General features: G+C 44.8%; 1 protein-coding gene across 1 annotated transcript in view; it reads right to left on the bottom strand.

Annotated features, from left to right (window-relative positions):
* LOC141129509 (uncharacterized) overlaps positions 1-24089 on the bottom strand; it is a 68420-nt gene that overhangs the window by 31526 nt on the left and 12805 nt on the right. The window contains exons 2-4 of the mRNA XM_073617588.1: positions 17976-18032; positions 8274-8375; positions 2139-2240 (exon numbers count right to left, since the gene is read on the bottom strand). Coding sequence (XP_073473689.1) covers positions 2139-2240; positions 8274-8375; positions 17976-18032 — 261 coding nt within the window. The remainder of the gene's footprint in view (positions 1-2138; positions 2241-8273; positions 8376-17975; positions 18033-24089) is intronic.

Below are 24089 nucleotides of genomic sequence, written 5' to 3'. Positions count from 1 at the left end.
TATCCATACAAGACCCAAAGGGACTGGTAATGGACTGGGGGGTACCCATGCCGTTTGTCTCACTGATTTTCATCCATATTGCCATGACCCGACATGACATTAAACCCGCAAGCAGTTTTAAATGAGATTTTTTCCTTTAAAAATGACATTTGGTGCAGGGACTGTTCTAAACATGGGAAACACGCGTCACTTTACAGGCATACTATAGACACCCCCCAGGTACGATATTTAAAGGAATATTTCACTTTTTTTTTTTTACTTTAAGCATCATTAAAATCACTGCTCCCGAAAAAACGGCCGTTTTTAAAAGTTTTTTTTGCATTGATACATGTCCCCTGGGGTAGGACCCGGGTCCCCAAACCCTTTTTAGGACAATACCATGCAAATTAGCCTTTAAAATGAGCACTTTTGATTTCGAACGTTCGAGTCCCATAGACGTCAATGGGGTTCTAACGTTCGTGCGAACTTTCGGTCCGTTCGCGGGTTCTGGTGCGAACCGAACCGGGGGGTGTTCGGCTCATCCCTACTCCTGTCCGTAGAACCCAGAAGATGTTATTGGTGCTGGGCAGAGGCTAGCAGAGCTCTGCCCTGTTGTTAGCACTTCAGGTTTGGAGACGGCAATCTCCACAGTTTCCACTGCCGATTCTCTGGCATTCTGCTGAACATGTTCTAGCAGTTTCCTGTATGCCCTTTACAGATGCTCTTCTCTCCTTAGGAAATAGTCCAGATCAGGTTTAAGCTCTGAGACCCCTACAAGACCGAGCATAGCCTCTCTGTATTTTTGCAGGTCCTCAAGGGTAGGTTCTCCTTCATTGCCAAATACAAAACGATCTGTAAGGCTCTCCCATAGCAATCCAGGGCTGCCAAAGTCATATCCCCCTGGGGAGCATTCTGTTGTTACATGTTATATAAATATTCCTGCTCTGCGTTCAATTGCATAGCCCGATAACGATTGTCCAGCTCTATCTCCTGTTGGACCAGCCTGTCCAACTCAGTTACCCATTGCTCCTGGGGCCGTTCTCCCAGGAATGCCATCTGCAACATCCTCTGGTCACTGGCCCGTTGCTCTGGGGTTAGAAAGCACTTGCCCTGTTGCATACCAGCGACCTTAAGGGCTCCAATCCAGAGTCCTACCGGAATCTGCTGCCTGAGCTCCAGGTATTCATCCTCAGACACAGTCCTGGAATATGCTGAAAGAACGATCCGCAGCAGCCCCGGGAACTCTGATGCCAGATCCATATCTCCGCTGGGAGGACCGGAGTCTGTTATCCTGATCTTGGATCCAGGTGGAGGTTTGGATGTCACTGAAGGAAGCGTCCCACCGCTTGCCACCAATGTAAAGGAATCCCTTCCCACACTCCACTTGAGTGCTTCCGTCATATATCGCTTCCTCCCAGTCTGAATATAGATATAAGATATTCCAACCAAGAACTGGGCAGTACTCATTTTTGCTGCTGAGCATGAACTGTTTATTTGAGCACAGACACACAGAGGTATTCAAACTTCTCATCAGTAGACTGTCCAATCAGCAGGGAGAGCTGTTGGAGGAATTCCCCCCTCCCTTCTCACAGCTAATAGACATATACAGCCCATACTAGGTTGCTCCCAACGCAGACAGACACAATAGAACAATGGGATACAGCCACACCTAACAAACACATAGCAACCCCCACCCCACCTCAAGCCATCTAGCAATGGTCTCTGATGAACGGTGGACTTTATCTTCACATATTCTTGAGGTCAGACTGGGGTTCTCGGTCACCCTGTTCCTCTAATAGACACAGGGTAATTTACACATAGGAGGGGCTGGGGGAGCTGGACAAGGAGCTTCCAGTGCTCTCCAAAGTAACCTGGGTTCCACAAGCCCCCCACCCAAAGTGACTCCCGTCACACTCCCCTCTATATGCCATCTCTTTTCCCTTTGTTTCCCCTCCTTCTCTCCTCCATTTTTCATCCATCTGCCCTCTGTCTCCCCTCCTTCACTTCTTCATCTTCCCTTCATCTCCTTTCATTATACACTCCCCTCCCTCCACCCAGAGAGGTAGATAAGCTGTGGGATGAGCTCTGTGTCCCCGTCAGGTAAATGTAATCATGTATGTCATCATCACTAGAACATAATACGATTCTGAGTCTCTCACCATATTGTCCTTCATTGTTCACCTGCTTCGTCCACTCCTTTTTCTTCAAGGCAGTGGTCTGGACATCAGGTTCAGCATGTCCTGGTGTGACAGAAATTGATCCTGAAAAGAAAACAGAATTTATGAAATGTAAGAGTAGGAGGAGGAGGAGGAGATAACCACTCATAGTACGGCCTCAGGACGCCCCATACAAGAGTATGAAGGTTCAAGGTTTTCACTCCTACACTCATCCTCCCGTATTACCATATGTCAGAGGGTGTCTATGGCACACTGATCTCCTTCATGGTGATAGGAAGTTCCTGGGGGATTCGGAGGATGGAAACACCAATCCACATAAGCAGAAGTGTTTTTTGGTCCAGGGATGAGCAGATATGTGTTGTCATACAGATGTGTGATGCTCTGCAGAATGAAACCAATGGTTGTCATAGAGATGAGTGATGCTCTGCAGAACGAAACCAATGGTTGTCACAGAGATGAGTGGTGCTCTGCAAACCATACTGATGGTTGTCATAGAGATGAGTGGTGCTCTGCAAACCATACTGATGGTTGTCATAGAGATGAGTGGTGCTCTGCAAACCATACTGATGGTTGTCATAGAGATGAATGGTGCTCTGCAAGCCATACTGATGGTTGTCATAGAGATGAGTGGTGCTCCACAGACTGACACCAATATAGAGTTACTGTATATATTAGAGATAACTGATACGTGGTGCTCTGCAGACCGATGATGATAGTCGCCATAGGGATAAGTGGTGCTCTGCAGACCAATGATGATAGTCAACATAGGGATAAGTGGTGCTCTGCAGACCAATGATGATAGTCAACATAGGGATAAGTGGTGCTCTGCAGACCAATGATGATAGTCAACATAGGGATAAGTGGTGCTCTGCAGACCAATGATGATAGTCACCATAGGGATGAGTGGTGCTCTGCAGACCAATGATAATAGTCACCATAGGGATGAGTGGTGCTCTGCAGATCGATGATGATAGTCACCATAGGGATGAGTGGTGCTCTGCAGCATGATGATGATAGTCACCATAGGGATGAGTGGTGCTTTGCAGACCGATGATGATAGTCGCTATAGGGATGAGTGATGCTCTGCAGACCGATGATGATAGTTGCCATAGGGATGGGTGGTGCTCTGCAGAGCGATGATGATAGTCACCATAGGGATGAGTGGTGCTCTGCAGATCGATGATGATAGTTACCATAGGGATGAGTGGTGCTCTACAGACTGATGATGATAGTCACCATAGGGATGAGTGGTGCTTTGCAGACTGATGATGATAGTCACCATAGGGATGAGTGGTGCTCAGCAACCGATGATGATAGTTGCCATAGGGATGAGTGGTGCTCTGCAGATCGATGATGATAGTCACCATAGGGATGAGTTGTGCTCTGCAGATTGATGATGATAGTCGCCATAGGGATGCGTGGTGCTCAGCAACCGATGATGATAGTCACCATAGGGATGAGTGGTGCTCTGCAGACCGATGATGATAGTGACCATAGGGATGAGTGGTGCTCTGCAGACCGATGATGATAGTCGCCATAGGGATAAGTGGTGCTCTTCAGACCGATGATGATAGTGACCATAGGAATGAGTGGTGCTCTGCAGACCGATGATGATAGTCGCCATAGGGATGAGTGGTGCTCTGCAGACCGATGATGATAGTCGCCATAGGGATGAGTGGTGCTCTGCAGACCGATGATGATAGTCGCCATAGGGATGAGTGGTGCTCTGCAGACCGATGATGATAGTCGCCATAGGGATGAGTGGTGCTCTGCAGATCGATGATGATAGTCACCATAGGGATGAGTGGTGCTCTGCAGACCGATGATGATAGTCTCCATAGGGATGAGTGGTGCTCTGCAGACCGATGATGATAGTCACCATAGGGATGAGTGGTGCTCTGTAGACCGATGATTATAGTCACCATAGGGATGAGTGGTGCTCTGCAGACCGATGATTATAGTCACCATAGGGATGAGTGGTGCTCTGCAGATCGATGATGATAGTCCCCATAGGGATGAGTGGTGCTCAGCAGATCGATGATGATAGTCCCCATAGGGATGAGTGGTGCTCTTTAGACCGATGATTATAGTCACCATAGGGATGAGTGGTGCTCTGCAGAGCGATCATGGTGGTTGTCATAGAGATGAGTGGCGCTCTGCAGACCGATGATAATAGTCGCCATAGGGATAAGTGGTGCTCTGCAGAGCGATCATGGTGGTTGTCAGAGATGAGTGGGGCTCTGCACACCGGCGCTGACCGAGTTTGTGGAAGTTACCAGTTGAGTGTAGGATGAAAATCTCTGATATTCATGTAAGGGCAAACTTAAATCAAAGATAAATAATAAAGGAATACTCCCGCAGTATCACTGAAGGTGAAAAGAAATAAATATAAAACAAAACAACTGCTGCAAACACCGATAGGTGAATCCATGAGCAAAGTAATATGTGAATGTGAACGGTGCTGCGCTGCTGTAAAACTATAATAAAGCTGTAAAGTAATAAGCTGTAAATGGAAAAGTAATACTCAATCTGTGCACAAGATGGCAGTAGAACCAAAGCGTCAAATACAAAAAAACCTTTCAAGATGAAACTGTGAAAAAAGGTATCCAATGCAAATATAAATCTTCTGCAACAAAAAGAACAGTGATAAATCAATCAGTGCTCATAAAATAAACATCAAATGTCCATCCATGTAGCGAAACTATTATAAAGTCTCTAGAATGATCCTGAGATGAGGAGTGAAAGGTGGTGCTCCAATCTTAGCCGTGTAAATAATGAAGTAAGTGACCGATGTCTCTTCATTCCATGCAGTGACACCTCTATGTGAAGTGGCCTCTCACCGTACTGCTGTAATGTAACAGCATGGGAAAACAAACCAAAAACTCAGATCTCCTCTGTAGGTCCTTGCATAGATAGCTGGTGGCTTCTATAACTTTTTGGGGGTCTTCCTCCCATTAATCCAAGAATCGGTATTAGGTGGGGGATGGTGGCTCCTCTGTACTGAACTTCCACACTCGCCCCTTCCCCTTTCCTAACTCCATCAAGCAGCGTTTCATATGGTTATCTTTGCCACATTTCCCTGTTCATAGTTTTTTATGATCCTTTATTTTATTATATATGCATTCTCTCAGTTATCTCTGGGAAAATGGCCGCCGTATTCAGGTAATAATTCGGGAAAATGGCAGATATACTAGTTGTAATAGGAAGACACTGAAAAAATGGCCGCCACTATGATATACAATGTGGACACCAACAAAATGGCTGCTTTACCATACGTCCCTATCAGTCTATTTAATTTAAGGACACTATCTGTGCTAGCCTGCATCCCCTGATGAAGTCATGTGACCCGTGACGATACGCGTTGGGATTGGCTGGCAGGCACACCAGAAGTGACGCGGGAGACGAGCTTGGCGCTCGTGGATGTTATACTGCGTCTCATCTTGCTTAATGTGAGTGTTACCTTGTGTTAGTTTTAATAATACATTTTTAAACGTCATACTACACTATTTGGGCATTCCCCTTCTTCCCTTTGCATCCCTTTTGGGGTGAGTGTGGAAGTTCAGTACAGAGGAGCCACCATCCCCCACCTAATACCGATTCTTGGATTAATGGGAGGAGGACCCCCAAAGGTTATAGCCACCAGCTATCTGTGCAAGGACCTACAGAGGAGATCTGAGCTATTGGTTGTAGGGTTGTCCCGATACCACTTATTTAAGACGAAGTACAAGTACCGATACTTTTTTCAAGTACTCGCCGATACAGATTACCAATATTTTTTCATGTGACAGTTTGACTGATGGGCACTGATAGGTGGCACTGACTGATGGGGACTGATAGATGGCACTGATAGACTGCACTGACTGATGGGGACTGATGGGTGGCACTTATGGGCACTTATAGATGGCACTGATAGGCGGCATTTATGGGCACTGACTGGTGGCTGGCACTGATAGGCGGCACTTATGGGCATTGATAGGTGGCACTGGTGGCTGGCACTGATAGATGGCACTGATAGACAGCACTTATAGGCACTGATAGGTGGCACTGATAGATGGCACTGATAGATGGCACTGATAGATGGCACTGATAGACAGCACTTTTGGGCACTGATAGATGGCACTGATGGCTGTCACTGATGGCTGGCACTGATAGGTGGCAGGCACTGATGGCTGGCACTGATAGATGGCACTGATAGGCGGCACTTATGGGCACTGATAGATGCCACTGATAGATGGCACTGATAGGCGGCACTTATGGGCACTGACAGGTGGCTGTCACTGAAATACAGCAATAAATGACATGAGGAAAGGATTTATTTTGAAATGCTATGCTTCGACGCACACCCTGCACTCAGCCGCAGTAAGCAGCAGCATGGGCTGGGTGTAACAAGATGTCCGCTGCTGGCTTACTGCAGGGTGTACCAAGACGGGCGTCGGGATGTTCAGCCGCTGACGGCGACTGAATGTGACGGCTCCAGTCACCGATCCTGATGCGGCTGCACCCTGCACCCCTGCCAGCTTACCTAGCTAGTTCCACTGCAGGGGAGGACTCGCTCTCCACTCCGCTAACTCCGCCCGCCCTCTCCATCCACCGACTTTGCCCGCCGACCAGGTATCAGTTAAGGCATCGGGAGCATTTGTGCAAGTACAAGTACTCACATAAATGCTAGGTATCGGTCCCGATACTAGTATCAGAAAATAGTCCAGATCAGGTTTAAGCTCTGAGACCCCTACAAGACCGAGCATAGCCTCTCTGTATTTTTGCAGGTCCTCAAGGGTAGGTTCTCCTTCATTGCCAAACACAAAACGATCTGTAAGGCTCTCCCATAGCAATCCAGGGCTGCCAAAGTCATATCCCCCTGGGGAGCATTCTGTTGTTACATGTTATATAAATATTCCTGCTCTGCGTTCAATTGCATAGCCCGATAACGATTGTCCAGCTCTATCTCCTGTTGGACCAGCCTGTCCAACTCAGTTACCCATTGCTCCTGGGGCCGTTCTCCCAGGAATGCCATCTGCAACATCCTCTGGTCACTGGCCCGTTGCTCTGGGGTTAGAAAGCACTTGCCCTGTTGCATACCAGCGACCTTAAGGGCTCCAATCCAGAGTCCTACCGGAATCTGCTGCCTGAGCTCCAGGTATTCATCCTCAGACACAGTCCTGGAATATGCTGAAAGAACGATCCGCAGCAGCCCCGGGAACTCTGATGCCAGATCCATATCTCCGCTGGGGTGACCGAAGTCTGTTATCCTGATCTTGGATCCAGGTGGAGGTTTGGATGTCACTGAAGGAAGCGTCCCACCGCTTGCCACCAATGTAAAGGAATCCCTTCCCACACTCCACTTGAGTGCTTCCGTCATATATCGCTTCCTCCCAGTCTGAATATAGATATAAGATATTCCAACCAAGAACTGGGCAGTACTCATTTTTGCTGCTGAGCATGAACTGTTTATTTGAGCACAGACACACAGAGGTATTCAAACTTCTCATCAGTAGACTGTCCAATCAGCAGGGAGAGCTGTTGGAGGAATTCCCCCCTCCCCTCTCACAGCTAATAGACATATACAGCCCATAATAGGTTGCTCCCAACGCAGACAGACACAATAGAACAATGGGATACAGCCACACCTAACAAACACATAGCAACCCCCACCCCACCTCAAGCCATCTAGCAATGGTCTCTGATGAACGGTGGACTTTATCTTCACATATTCTTGAGGTCAGACTGGGGTTCTCGGTCACCCTGTTCCTCTAATAGACACAGGGTAATTTACACATAGGAGGGGCTGGGGGAGCTGGACAAGGAGCTTCCAGTGCTCTCCAAAGTAACCTGGGTTCCACAAGCCCCCCACCCAAAGTGACTCCTGTCACACTCCCCTCCATATGCCATCTCTTTTCCCTTTGTTTCCCCTCCTTCTCTCCTCCATTTTTCATCCATCTGCCCTCTGTCTCCCCTCCTTCACTTCTTCATCTTCCCTTCATCTCCTTTCATTATACACTCCCCTCCCTCCACCCAGAGAGGTAGATAAGCTGTGGGATGAGCTCTGTGTCCCCGTCAGGTAAATGTAATCATGTATGTCATCATCACTAGAACATAATACGATTCTGAGTCTCTCACCATATTGTCCTTCATTGTTCACCTGCTTCGTCCACTCCTTTTTCTTCAAGGCAGTGGTCTGGACATCAGGTTCAGCATGTCCTGGTGTGACAGAAATTGATCCTGAAAAGAAAACAGAATTTATGAAATGTAAGAAGAGGAGGAGGAGATAACCACTCATAGTACGGCCTCAGGATGCCCCATACAAGAGTATGAAGGTTCAAGGTTTTCACTCCTACACTCATCCTCCCGTATTACCATATGTCAGAGGGTGTCTATGGCACACTGATCTCCTTCATGGTGATAGGAAGTTCCTGGGGGATTCGGAGGATGGAAACACCAATCCACATAAGCAGAAGTGTTTTTTGGTCCAGGGATGAGCAGATATGTGTTGTCATACAGATGTGTGATGCTCTGCAGAATGAAACCAATGGTTGTCATAGAGATGAGTGATGCTCTGCAGAACGAAACCAATGGTTGTCATAGAGATGAGTGGTGCTCTGCAAACCATACTGATGGTTGTCATAGAGATGAGTGGTGCTCTGCAAACCATACTGATGGTTGTCATAGAGATGAGTGGTGCTCTGCAAACCATACTGATGGTTGTCATAGAGATGAATGGTGCTCTGCAAGCCATACTGATGGTTGTCATAGAGATGAGTGGTGCTCCACAGACTGACACCAATATAGAGTTACTGTATATATTAGAGATAACTGATACGTGGTGCTCTGCAGACCGATGATGATAGTCGCCATAGGGATAAGTGGTGCTCTGCAGACCAATGATGATAGTCAACATAGGGATAAGTGGTGCTCTGCAGACCAATGATGATAGTCAACATAGGGATAAGTGGTGCTCTGCAGACCAATGATGATAGTCACCATAGGGATGAGTGGTGCTCTGCAGACCAATGATAATAGTCACCATAGGGATGAGTGGTGCTCTGCAGATCGATGATGATAGTCACCATAGGGATGAGTGGTGCTCTGCAGCATGATGATGATAGTCACCATAGGGATGAGTGGTGCTTTGCAGACCGATGATGATAGTCGCTATAGGGATGAGTGATGCTCTGCAGACCGATGATGATAGTTGCCATAGGGATGGGTGGTGCTCTGCAGAGCGATGATGATAGTCACCATAGGGATGAGTGGTGCTCTGCAGATCGATGATGATAGTTACCATAGGGATGAGTGGTGCTCTACAGACTGATGATGATAGTCACCATAGGGATGAGTGGTGCTTTGCAGACTGATGATAATAGTCACCATAGGGATGAGTGGTGCTCTGCAGATCGATGATGATAGTCACCATAGGGATGAGTGGTGCTCTGCAGCATGATGATGATAGTCACCATAGGGATGAGTGGTGCTTTGCAGACCGATGATGATAGTCGCTATAGGGATGAGTGATGCTCTGCAGACCGATGATGATAGTTGCCATAGGGATGGGTGGTGCTCTGCAGAGCGATGATGATAGTCACCATAGGGATGAGTGGTGCTCTGCAGATCGATGATGATAGTTACCATAGGGATGAGTGGTGCTCTACAGACTGATGATGATAGTCACCATAGGGATGAGTGGTGCTTTGCAGACTGATGATGATAGTCACCATAGGGATGAGTGGTGCTCAGCAACCGATGATGATAGTTGCCATAGGTATGAGTGGTGCTCTGCAGATCGATGATGATAGTCACCATAGGGATGAGTTGTGCTCTGCAGATTGATGATGATAGTCGCCATAGGGATGCGTGGTGCTCAGCAACCGATGATGATAGTCACCATAGGGATGAGTGGTGCTCTGCAGACCGATGATGATAGTGACCATAGGGATGAGTGGTGCTCTGCAGACCGATGATGATAGTCGTCATAGGGATGAGTGGTGCTCTTCAGACCGATGATGATAGTGACCATAGGGATGAGTGGTGCTCTGCAGACCGATGATGATAGTCACCATAGGGATGAGTGGTGCTCTGCAGACCGATGATGATAGTCGCCATAGGGATGAGTGGTGCTCTGCAGACCGATGATGATAGTCGCCATAGGGATGAGTGGTGCTCTGCAGACCGATGATGATAGTCGCCATAGGGATGAGTGGTGCTCTGCAGATCGATGATGATAGTCACCATAGGGATGAGTGGTGCTCTGCAGACCGATGATGATAGTCTCCATAGGGATGAGTGGTGCTCTGCAGACCGATGATGATAGTCACCATAGGGATGAGTGGTGCTCTGTAGACCGATGATTATAGTCACCATAGGGATGAGTGGTGCTCTGCAGACCGATGATTATAGTCACCATAGGGATGAGTGGTGCTCTGCAGATCGATGATGATAGTCCCCATAGGGATGAGTGGTGCTCAGCAGATCGATGATGATAGTCCCCATAGGGATGAGTGGTGCTCTTTAGACCGATGATTATAGTCACCATAGGGATGAGTGGTGCTCTGCAGAGCGATCATGGTGGTTGTCATAGAGATGAGTGGCGCTCTGCAGACCGATGATAATAGTCGCCATAGGGATAAGTGGTGCTCTGCAGAGCGATCATGGTGGTTGTCAGAGATGAGTGGGGCTCTGCACACCGGCGCTGACCGAGTTTGTGGAAGTTACCAGTTGAGTGTAGGATGAAAATCTCTGATATTCATGTAAGGGCAAACTTAAATCAAAGATAAATAATAAAGGAATAGTCCCGCAGTATCACTGAAGGTGAAAAGAAATAAATATAAAACAAAACAACTGCTGCAAACACCGATAGGTGAATCCATGAGCAAAGTAATATGTGAATGTGAACGGTGCTGCGCTGCTGTAAAACTATAATAAAGCTGTAAAGTAATAAGCTGTAAATGGAAAAGTAATACTCAATCTGTGCACAAGATGGCAGTAGAACCAAAGCGTCAAATACAAAAAAACCTTTCAAGATGAAACTGTGAAAAAAGGTATCCAATGCAAATATAAATCTTCTGCAACAAAAAGAACAGTGATAAATCAATCAGTGCTCATAAAATAAACATCAAATGTCCATCCATGTAGCGAAACTATTATAAAGTCTCTAGAATGATCCTGAGATGAGGAGTGAAAGGTGGTGCTCCAATCTTAGCCGTGTAAATAATGAAGTAAGTGCCCGGTGTCTCTTCATTCCATGCAGTGACACCTCTATGTGAAGTGGCCTCTCACCGTACTGCTGTAATGTAACAGCATGGGAAAACAAACCAAAAACTCAGATCTCCTCTGTAGGTCCTTGCATAGATAGCTGGTGGCTTCTATAACTTTTTGGGGGTCTTCCTCCCATTAATCCAAGAATCGGTATTAGGTGGGGGATGGTGGCTCCTCTGTACTGAACTTCCACACTCGCCCCTTCCCCTTTCCTAACTCCATCAAGCAGCGTTTCATATGGTTATCTTTGCCACATTTCCCTGTTCATAGTTTTTTATGATCCTTTATTTTATTATATATGCATTCTCTCAGTTATCTCTGGGAAAATGGCCGCCGTATTCAGGTAATAATTCGGGAAAATGGCAGATATACTAGTTGTAATAGGAAGACACTGAAAAAATGGCCGCCACTATGATATACAATGTGGACACCAACAAAATGGCTGCTTTACCATACGTCCCTATCAGTCTATTTAATTTAAGGACACTATCTGTGCTAGCCTGCATCCCCTGATGAAGTCATGTGACCCGTGACGATACGCGTTGGGATTGGCTGGCAGGCACACCAGAAGTGACGCGGGAGACGAGCTTGGCGCTCGTGGATGTTATACTGCGTCTCATCTTGCTTAATGTGAGTGTTACCTTGTGTTAGTTTTAATAATACATTTTTAAACGTCATACTACACTATTTGGGCATTCCCCTTCTTCCCTTTGCATCCCTTTTGGGGTGAGTGTGGAAGTTCAGTACAGAGGAGCCACCATCCCCCACCTAATACCGATTCTTGGATTAATGGGAGGAGGACCCCCAAAGGTTATAGAAGCCACCAGCTATCTGTGCAAGGACCTACAGAGGAGATCTGAGCTATTGGTTGTAGGGTTGTCCCGATACCACTTATTTAAGACGAAGTACAAGTACCGATACTTTTTTCAAGTACTCGCCGATACAGATTACCAATATTTTTTCATGTGACAGTTTGACTGATGGGCACTGATAGGTGGCACTGACTGATGGGGACTGATAGATGGCACTGATAGACTGCACTGACTGATGGGGACTGATGGGTGGCACTTATGGGCACTTATAGATGGCACTGATAGGCGGCATTTATGGGCACTGACTGGTGGCTGGCACTGATAGGCGGCACTTATGGGCATTGATAGGTGGCACTGGTGGCTGGCACTGATAGATGGCACTGATAGACAGCACTTATAGGCACTGATAGGTGGCACTGATAGATGGCACTGATAGATGGCACTGATAGATGGCACTGATAGACAGCACTTTTGGGCACTGATAGATGGCACTGATGGCTGTCACTGATGGCTGGCACTGATAGGTGGCAGGCACTGATGGCTGGCACTGATAGATGGCACTGATAGGCGGCACTTATGGGCACTGATAGATGCCACTGATAGATGGCACTGATAGGCGGCACTTATGGGCACTGACAGGTGGCTGTCACTGAAATACAGCAATAAATGACATGAGGAAAGGATTTATTTTGAAATGCTATGCTTCGACGCACACCCTGCACTCAGCCGCAGTAAGCAGCAGCATGGGCTGGGTGTAACAAGATGTCCGCTGCTGGCTTACTGCAGGGTGTACCAAGACGGGCGTCGGGATGTTCAGCCGCTGACGGCGACTGAATGTGACGGCTCCAGTCACCGATCCTGATGCGGCTGCACCCTGCACCCCTGCCAGCTTACCTAGCTAGTTCCACTGCAGGGGAGGACTCGCTCTCCACTCCGCTAACTCCGCCCGCCCTCTCCATCCACCGACTTTGCCCGCCGACCAGGTATCAGTTAAGGCATCGGGAGCATTTGTGCAAGTACAAGTACTCACATAAATGCTAGGTATCGGTCCCGATACTAGTATCAGTATCGGGACAACCCTAATTGGTTGTTTTCCCATGCTGTTACCTTACAGCAGTACGGTGAGAGGCCACTTCACATAGAGGTGTCACTGCATGGAATGAAGAGACACCGGACACTTACTTCATAGGTTAAGATTGGAGCACCACCTTTCACTCCTCATCTCAGGATCATTCTAGAGACTTTATAATAGTTTCACTACATGGATGGACATTTGATGTTTATTTTATGAGCACTGATTGATTTATCACTGTTCTTTTTGTTGCACAAGATTTATATTTGCATTGGATACCTTTTTTCACAGTTTCATCTTGAAAGGTTTTTTGTATTTGATGCTTTGGTTCTACTGCCATCTTGTGCACAGATTGAGTATTACTTTTCCATTTACAGCTTCTTACTTGCGTCACACCGGCTTTATTATAGTTTTACAACATCACAGCACCATTCACATTCACAAACTTTAATCAAAACTGTGCTTTGACAACCCTTCCACACTCCATCCAAATCTGAAAGGTTCTTTGCCGTTAGATGTTTTAGATACACTTTAAATATTCTTTACATTTAAAAAAAAAAAATTGCAGCGCCATATACAGCCAGCAGGTGGGGACAGAGAAAAAATGTTATTTTCCCGGAAATATAAGGTTATCAGACAGTTCAGCATCTTTTTAGAAAGAGAAACATGATTGCATTTTGTTTTGTTGACCCTCACTTAATATCACCCTGTGGCTCCACCCTCATCACCAAAGCCCCGCCCACCAACTGGAACAGCAAGAGGATTGGCTGTTGTACAGTCTGGGAAAGGAAAATACTTTCTGGAAGCCATTTGGACTTATGGGGGATGTAGTCCCCAGAGACAGTCTCCATCCAACCAAGTACTAGAAGGGACTACAAGTACAAAGAGCTGCAGGAGGAGGAGAAGGGAAAGAAAAGCCTGGGCTCAGGGCAGTCCCATGTGGGATTTGAGAGGTGACCAGGGACTGGGCTGCTAAATTAGAGGAGCTGCTTGTCGCGAGTGTTCGCTGAGATGATGGAGAGAGGCCAGGCCACCATATCTGCATGGAGGGTGCAGCTGTTGGAGAGACCCAGCAAACTGACCAAAAGGTCTATCTCTGGTTCCATGAGAGGTCACCAGTATAGAGTCTTAGGCAGCTGCCATTGCCACTGGTTCCATGAGATGTCAACCAGTATAGAGTCTTGGGTAGCTGCCAATGCCACTGGTTCCATGAATGGTCACCAGTATAGAGTCTTGGGTAGCGGCCAATGCCACTGGTTCCATGAATAGTCACCAGTATAGAGTCTTGGGTAGCGGCCAATGCCACTGGTTCCATGAATGGTCACCAGTACAGAGTCTTGGGTAGCTGCCAATGCCACTGGTTCCATAAATGGTCACCAATACAGAGTCTTAGGTAGCTGCCAATGCCACTGGTTCCATGAATGGCCACCAGTATAGAGTCTTGGGTAGCTGCCAATGCCACTGGTTCCATGAATGGTCACCAATACAGAGTCTTAGGTAGCTGCCAATGCCACTGGTTCCATGAATGGTCACCAGTACAGAGTCTTGGGTAGCTGCCAATGCCACTGGTTCCATAAATGGTCACCAGTACAGAGTCTTGGGTAGCTGCCAATGCCACTGGTTCCATGAATGGTCACCAGTATAGAGTCTTGGGTAGCTGCCAATATCATTGGTTCCATGAATGGTCACCAGTACAGAGTTTTGGGTAGCTGCCAATACCATTGGTTCCATGAATGGTCACCAGTATAGAGTCTTGGGTAGCTGCCAATATCATTGGTTCCATGAATGGTCACCAGTACAGAGTTTTGGGTAGCTGCCAATACCATTGGTTCCATGAATGGTCACCAGTACAGAGTTTTGGGTAGCTGCCAATGCCACTGGTTCCATGAATGGTCACCAGTATAGAGTCTTGGGTAGCTGCCAATGCCACTGGGTTCAGAGGCCAGAGAGCAGGAGGAGGCTTAACTGCTAACTTCTGCTTCAAAATGGTGAGAGGCCGCCGACCACAACTGCCTTACCCATTTCTTAAAGGGACAGTGTCATCTTGTCTTATTTCAGAATTAAATTTGGGTATTTACACCCCATACCCTGAGATTCACTTAAACCTGAGCACTCCAATGCAGGAACTTCGGACCCCAACAATTAATAGTTCACTGGCCAGTGGGATGGGGTTTTTAAGAGACTGAAGCACCTTTTAGCTTCCAATTCCGCCCCTTTTTGTTAGGACCTCCCTAAATTCAGGGTTTAGATGCAAAGACATTTAATGGGGTCCTCTCATTGCTGTACAACATTGGTATAATTTATTCCACTATTTTCGTTCTGTGTGTTACTTTTGTGGGGACAATTTCTCAAAATAAAACCTCCTTCTCTAGCCTTTGGTGTGTCAGAGGGTGTGGCAGTGCTAGAAGGGTCGTTGTCACCTGGAATCAGGGGACCCAGACATCAGTGGTATGTCTACCTTCAGTGGTAAATGCTATACCCCCATCAAAGAGTCCCCTCTTCCCATCAGAGCCCCACCTTTCTCCAGCAGCATGGCATAAGGCAGGAGGCAAAGCAGGTCTGTTCGAAGGAGCCCTCTGTTCTACCCTGCATGCCTCCTGCCCTGGATCATTGCCATGCATTGCCACAGTGTGGGTGGGCCACTGAGCACCTGAGCCCTAGATCTGCATTGGCTGTTATGGTGCTGGTGGCTGACCCTTGCCATGGCTGTGAATAATACTGACCAGAAGCAAATTGCGTCCTTTGTTTGCTGCACCCCAAGGGAACCCAAATGGCATCCCAGTGAGGAATGCTGGTATAGGAAGACCTTTAGTTTCAAGCCTTTCTCTGGGTGCTGGGAGACCCTATACAGTGCCTTGAAAAAGTATTCATACCCATGTTCCACATTTTGGCATGATACAACCAAAAACATAAATGTATTTTATTGGGATTTTATGTGATAAACCAACACAAAGTGTCACATAATTGTGAAGTGGAAGGAAAATGATAAATGATACAAATAAATATGTGAAAAGTGTGGGGGGTTATTTGTATTCAGCCCCCTTTACTCTGATACCCCTAACTAAAATCTAGAGAAACCAATTGCCTTCAGAAGTCACCTAATTAGTAAATAGAGTCCACCTGTGTGTCATTTAATCTCAGTATAAATACAGCTGTTCTGTGAAGCCCTCAGAGGATTGTTAGAGAACCTTAGTGAACAAACAGCATCATGAAGGCCAAGGAACACACCAGACAGGTCAGGGATAAAGTTGTGGAGAAGTATAAAGCAGGGTTAGGTTATAATAAAATCTCCCAAGCTTTGAACATCTCACGGAGCTCTGTTCAATCCATCATCGGAAAATGGAAAGAGTATGGCACAACTGCAAACCTACCAAGACATGGCCGTCCACCTAAACCGACCGGCCGGGCAAGGAGAGCATTCATCAGAGAAGAGCCAAGAGGTCCATGGTAACTCTGGAGGAGCTGCAGAGATCCACAGCTCAGGTGGGAGAATCTGTCCACAGGACAACTATTAGTCGTGTTCTCCACAAATCTGCCCTTTATGGAAGAGTGACAAGAAGAAAGACATTGGTGAAAGAAAGTCATAAGAAGTCCTGTTTGTAGTTTGTGAGAAGCCATGTGGAGGACACAGCAAACATGTGGAAGAAGATTCTTTCCAGCTTAAGCAGCGCTGCTTAAGCTGGAAAGAACCTATTTCTTTAGAACTTTTTTACTTTCTCCTTAATGTTATATTTGATTATAGCAACTGCTTAGTTTAATTTACTTCTTATCTTGAGCGCTGGATAAGTGACCCTGTTTGCTATTACTTATTGTACATGTGGAAGAAGGTGATCTGGTCAGATGAGACCAAAATTGAACTTTTTGACCTAAAAGCAAAAAGCTATGTGTGGGGGAAAACTAACACTGCACATCACCCTGAACACACCATCCCCACCGTGAAACATGGTGGTGGCAGCATCATGTGGTGGGAATGCTTTTCTTCAGCAGGGACAGGGAAGCTGGTCAGAGTTGATGGGAAGATGGATGAAGCCAAATACAGGACAATCTTAGAAGAAAACCTGTTAGAGTCTACAAAAGACTTGAGACTGGAGCAGGACAACGACCCAAAACATCCAGCCAGAGCTACAATGGAATGGTTTAGATCAAAGCATATTCATGTGTTAGAATGGCCCAGTCACAGTCCAGACCTAAATCCCATTGAGAATCTGTGGCAAGACTTGAAAATTGCTGTTCACAGACGTTCTCCATCCAATCTGACAGAGCTTGAGATATTTTACAAAGAAGAATGGGCAGAAATGTCCTCTCTAGATGTGCAAAGCTGGTAGAGACATCCCCAAAAAGACTTGCAGCTGAATTGCAGAGAAAGGGGGTTCTACAAAGTATTGACTCCGGGGGGCGCCATACAAATGCCCCCCCCCCACACTTTTGACATATTTATTTGTATCATTTATCATTTTCCTTCCACTTCACAATTATGTGACACTTTGTGTTGGTCTATCACATAAAAGCCCAATAAAATACATTTACATTTTTGGTTGTAACATGAGAAAATGTGGAAAAATTCAAGGGGTATGAAAACTTTTTCAAGGCACTGTAAGTGGGTAGTGCCCATGATGGTGCTGTGGGGGAGGGGCACTGCTTAAATTACGATAGCACTGAATGAGAATGAGTTGAGGAATTACTCACCGGAGGTATGAAGTGCATCAGTGGAGTTGATGGTTTCATTATCAGCTACTATATTACCTATAAACAGAAAAATCAAAGTGTCATTATGTGCAAATGTGACATCATTCTATAGAAGATTAATTATTACAATGTATAGAGATGTATAGACAGAGACGTGACATCATTCTATAGAAGAGTCATTATTACAATGTATGGAGATGTATGGACAGAGACGTGACATCATTCTATAGAAGAGTCATTATTACAATGTATAGAGATGTACGGACAGAGACGTGACATCATTCTATAGAAGAGTCATTATTACAATGTATAGAGATGTACGGACAGAGACGTGACATCATTCTATAGAAGAGTCATTATTACAATGTATGGAGATGTACAGACAGAGACGTGACATCATTCTATAGAAGAGTCATTATTACAATGTATAGAGATGTACAGACAGAGACTTGACATCATTCTATAGAAGAGTCATTATTACAATGTATAGAGATGTACAGACAGAGACGTGACATCATTCTATAGAAGAGTCATTATTACAATGTATAGAGATGTATGGACAGAGACGTGACATCATTCTATAGAAGAGTCATTATTACAATGTATAGAGATGTACAGACAGAGACGTGACATCATTCTATAGAAGAGTCATTATTACAATGTATAGAGATGTACAGACAGAGACGTGACATCATTCTATAGAAGAGTCATTATTACAATGTATAGAGATGTACGGACAGAGACGTGACATCATTCTATAGGAAGAGTCATTATTACAATGTATAGAGATGTACGGACAGAGACGTGACATCATTCTATAGAAGAGTCATTATTACAATGTATAGAGATGTACGGACAGAGACGTGACATCATTCTATAGAAGAGTCATTATTACAATGTATAGAGATGTACAGACAGAGACGTGACATCATTCTATAGAAGAGTCATTATTACAATGTATGGAGATGTACAGACAGAGATGTGACATCATTCTATAGAAGAGTCATTATTACAATGTATGGAGATGTACAGACAGAGATGTGACATCATTCTATAGGAAGAGTCATTATTACAATGTATAGAGATGTATGGACAGAGATGTGACATCATTCTATAGGAAGAGTCATTATTACAATGTATAGAGATGTACGGACAGAGACGTGACATCATTCTATAGAAGAGACATTATTACAATGTATGGAGATGTACGGACAGAGACGTGACATCATTCTATAGAAAGAGTCATTATTACAATGTATAGAGATGTACGGACAGAGACGTGACATCATTCTATAGAAGAGTCATTATTACAATGTATGGAGATGTACGGACAGAGACGTGACATCATTCTATAGAAGAGTCATTATTACAATGTATGGAGATGTACGGACAGAGACGTGACATCATTCTATAGAAGAGTCATTATTACAATGTATAGAGATGTACAGACAGAGACGTGACATCATTCTATAGAAGAGTCATTATTACAATGTATGGAGATGTACGGACAGAGACGTGACATCATTCTATAGAAGAGTCATTATTACAATGTATAGAGATGTACAGACAGAGACGTGACATCATTCTATAGAAGAGTCATTATTACAATGTATGGAGATGTACAGACAGAGACGTGACATCATTCTATAGAAGAGTCATTATTACAATGTATAGAGATGTACGGACAGAGACGTGACATCATTCTATAGAAGAGTCATTATTACAATGTATAGAGATGTACGGACAGAGACGTGACATCATTCTATAGAAGAGTCATTATTACAATGTATAGAGATGTACAGACAGAGACGTGACATCATTCTATAGAAGAGTCATTATTACAATGTATGGAGATGTACGGACAGAGACGTGACATCATTCTATAGAAGAGTCATTATTACAATGTATAGAGATGTACGGACAGAGACGTGACATCATTCTATAGAAGAGTCATTATTACAATGTATAGAGATGTACAGACAGAGACGTGACATCATTCTATAGAAGAGTCATTATTACAATGTATAGAGATGTACAGACAGAGACGTGACATCATTCTATAGAAGAGTCATTATTACAATGTATAGAGATGTACGGACAGAGACGTGACATCATTCTATAGAAGAGTCATTATTACAATGTATAGAGATGTACGGACAGAGACGTGACATCATTCTATAGAAGAGTCATTATTACAATGTATGGAGATGTATGGACAGAGACGTGACATCATTCTATAGGAAGAGTCATTATTACAATGTATGGAGATGTATGGACAGAGACGTGACATCATTCTATAGGAAGAGTCATTATTACAATGTATGGAGATGTACGGACAGAGACGTGACATCATTCTATAGAAGAGTCATTATTACAATGTATAGAGATGTACGGACAGAGACGTGACATCATTCTATAGAAGAGTCATTATTACAATGTATGGAGATGTACGGACAGAGACGTGACATCATTCTATAGGAAGAGTCATTATTACAATGTATGGAGATGTACGGACAGAGACGTGACATCATTCTATAGAAGAGACATTATTACAATGTATAGAGATGTACGGACAGAGACGTGACCTCATTCTATAGGAAGAGTGTGACAGACTCACCCGGGATAGAGGCTTTTGGAGGGGACTGAATGCTAGCCGCTTGCCGACCGATTAGGGGCCCTGGCATTTGGGGGAACGGTGCACTTTGTGAGCTGTATGCCCGGGGACATGGTGGGGTGAGGTGGTATTACTGTGGATTCGGGTCCTGGTCCCCCAGGACACACAGACTCTGGGGACCCTGTGTATGCCATATGGGAAATGGTGACTTGGAGGGTATGTCTTGGATTGCTTAAAATGGGACAGTAATATTTATCCCCAATATCTCCCAGGATATATATGTAAAGACTTTTTGGTTTGTTTGATTCTGAACTCAACATGTTAATTGAGTGAGCTGATCACATTGGCCTCCAGGACTGGCTAGGAGACGAACAGTCTACTCCTACTATAGTTTGTTGATGACTAGGCTGAGGAGGGGGGATTCCTCCAGCAGCCCCCCTGCTGATAAGACTGATTCATACTGTTGGGACACATCCTATGAGGAGATGCTGGTGTCATCAACTCCAACCTCCTGTCTTGTTGTCTGCTATAATGTGTTTAATGTAAATGAGTCTAGTCTGGCTTACCACAGGTTCTAAGGGTATTCCACACATTGTTGTTTGTTCTAATTAACCCTGTGTTGATGTTTATGGTAAAGTGTATTGAATAGTCACCTAGTCTGGGTAAATGATTTAGTAAACTAGCTCATGTTAATTAGGTTACAGTTGTATTGTTAGAGGAGGTTCCAAAGGCATATAAAGTCTTGTCATTTTGATCCTAAAAAAAACAGTCCATGTTAGCAGTGAAAAAAGTGTCGCCTTGTTTTGTGCTTATGAGCGGTTGGAATATCTGATATCTGTATCCAGACTGGGAGGAAGTGGTATACTGACGGAAGCACTCAAGTGGAGTGTGGGACGTTCCGTTACAAAGAGTCATTATTACAATGTATGAAGATATACGGAAAGAGATGTGACATCATTCTATAGAAGAGTCATTATTACAATGTATAGAGATGTACGGACAGAGACGTGACATCATTCTATAGAAGAGTCATTATTACAATGTATAGAGATGTACGGACAGAGATGTGACATCATTCTATAGGAAGAGTCATTATTACAATGTATGGAGATGTACGGACAGAGATGTGACATCATTCTATAGGAAGAGTCATTATTACAATGTATGGAGATGTACAGACAGAGACGTGACATCATTCTATAGAAGAGTCATTATTACAATGTATGGAGATGTACGGACAGAGACGTGACATCATTCTATAGAAGAGTCATTATTACAATGTATAGAGATGTACGGACAGAGACGTGACATCATTCTATAGGAAGAGTCATTATTACAATGTATAGAGATGTACGGACAGAGATGTGACATCATTCTATAGGAAGAGTCATTATTACAATGTATAGAGATGTACGGACAGAGATGTGACATCATTCTATAGGAAGAGTCATTATTACAATGTATGGAGATGTATGGACAGAGACGTGACATCATTCTATAGAAGAGTCATTATTACAATGTATGGAGATGTACGGACAGAGACGTGACATCATTCTATACAAGAGTCATTATTACAATGTATAGAGATGTACAGACAGAGACGTGACATCATTCTATAGAAGAGTCATTATTACAATGTATAGAGATGTACGGACAGAGACGTGACATCATTCTATAGAAGAGTCATTATTACAATGTATAGAGATGTACGGACAGAGACGTGACATCATTCTATAGAAGAGTCATTATTACAATGTATGGAGATGTACGGACAGAGACGTGACATCATTCTATAGAAGAGTCATTATTACAATGTATAGAGATGTACGGACAGAGAAGTGACCTCATTCTATAGGAAGAGTCATTATTACAATGTATGGAGATGTACGGACAGAGACGTGACATCATTCTATAGAAGAGTCATTATTACAATGTATAGAGATGTATGGACAGAGACGTGACATCATTCTATAGAAGAGTCATTATTACAATGTATAGAGATGTACAGACAGAGACGTGACATCATTCTATAGAAGAGTCATTATTACAATGTATGGAGATGTACGGACAGAGACGTGACCTCATTCTATAGAAGAGTCATTATTACAATGTATAGAGATGTACGGACAGAGACGTGACATCATTCTATAGAAGAGTCATTATTACAATGTATAGAGATGTATGGACAGAGACGTGACATCATTCTATAGAAGAGTCATTATTACAATGTATAGAGATGTACAGACAGAGACGTGACATCATTCTATAGGAAGAGTCATTATTACAATGTATGGAGATGTATAGACAGAGACGTGACATCATTCTATCGGTCAGTGAATTCACATATTCAAGTTTTGGGCATTATAGGACTGGCAGAAAGCAACTAAATGAACGCGGTGCATGGAGGAGTTCCACTATTAGAACAATTACTGAACTGAATATACAGTATATGTTGTGCATAGAGGAGGATAAATTACTTTGATCTTACACCGAGGTTACACAAGAACATCATAGAATTGCACGTAAACTGAATAGAGCTTACACAGGGACTGATTTAAGCTTACATAGGGATTAGTTAGAGATTACACACAGACTGGTCAGAGCTTACACACAGACTGGTCAGGGCTTACACACAGACTGGTCAGAGCTTACACACAGACTGGTCAGAGCTTACACACAGACTGGTCAGAGCTTACACACAGACTGGTCAGAGCTTACACACAGACTGGTCAGAGTTTACACACAGACTGGTCAGGGCTTAGAGCTTACACACGGACTGGTCAGGGCTTACACACAGACTGGTCAGAGCTTACACACAGACTGGTCAGAGCTTACACACAGACTGGTCAGAGTTTACACACAGACTGGTCAGGGCTTACACACAGACTGATCAGGGCTTACACACAGACTGGTCAGAGCTTACATACGGACTGGTCAGAGCTTACACAGACTGGTCAGGGCTTACACATGGTTGGTTAGAGATTACACACAGACTGGTCAGGGCTTACACACAGACTGGTCAGAGCTTACACACGGACTGGTCAGGGCTTACATACGGACTGGTCAGAGCTTACACACGGACTGGTCAGAGCTTATACACAGACTGGTCAGAGCTTACACAGGGACTGGTCAGAGCTTACACAGGGACTGGTCAGAGCTTATACACGGACTGGTCAGAGCTTACACAGGGACTGGTCAGAGCTTACACACAGACTGGTCAGAGCTTACACACGGACTGGTCAGAGCTTACACACGGACTGGTCAGAGCTTACACAGGGACTGGTCAGAGCTTACACACAGACTGGTCAGAGCTTACACAGACTGGTCAGGGCTTACACAGACTGGTCAGGGCTTACACATGGTTGGTTAGAGCTTACACACAGACTGGTCAGGGCTTACACACAGACTGATCAGAGCTTACACACAGACTGGTCAGAGCTTACATACGGACTGGTCAGAGCTTACACAGACTGGTCAGGGCTTACACACGGACTGGTCAG

The sequence above is a fragment of the Aquarana catesbeiana genome, linkage group LG02 (assembly GCF_042186555.1).
Source record: "Aquarana catesbeiana isolate 2022-GZ linkage group LG02, ASM4218655v1, whole genome shotgun sequence".
NCBI classification, from domain to species: Eukaryota; Metazoa; Chordata; class Amphibia; order Anura; family Ranidae; genus Aquarana; species Aquarana catesbeiana.
Note: the sequence above shows the minus strand (reverse complement) of the source record. Positions and strands in the feature narration are given on the sequence as shown.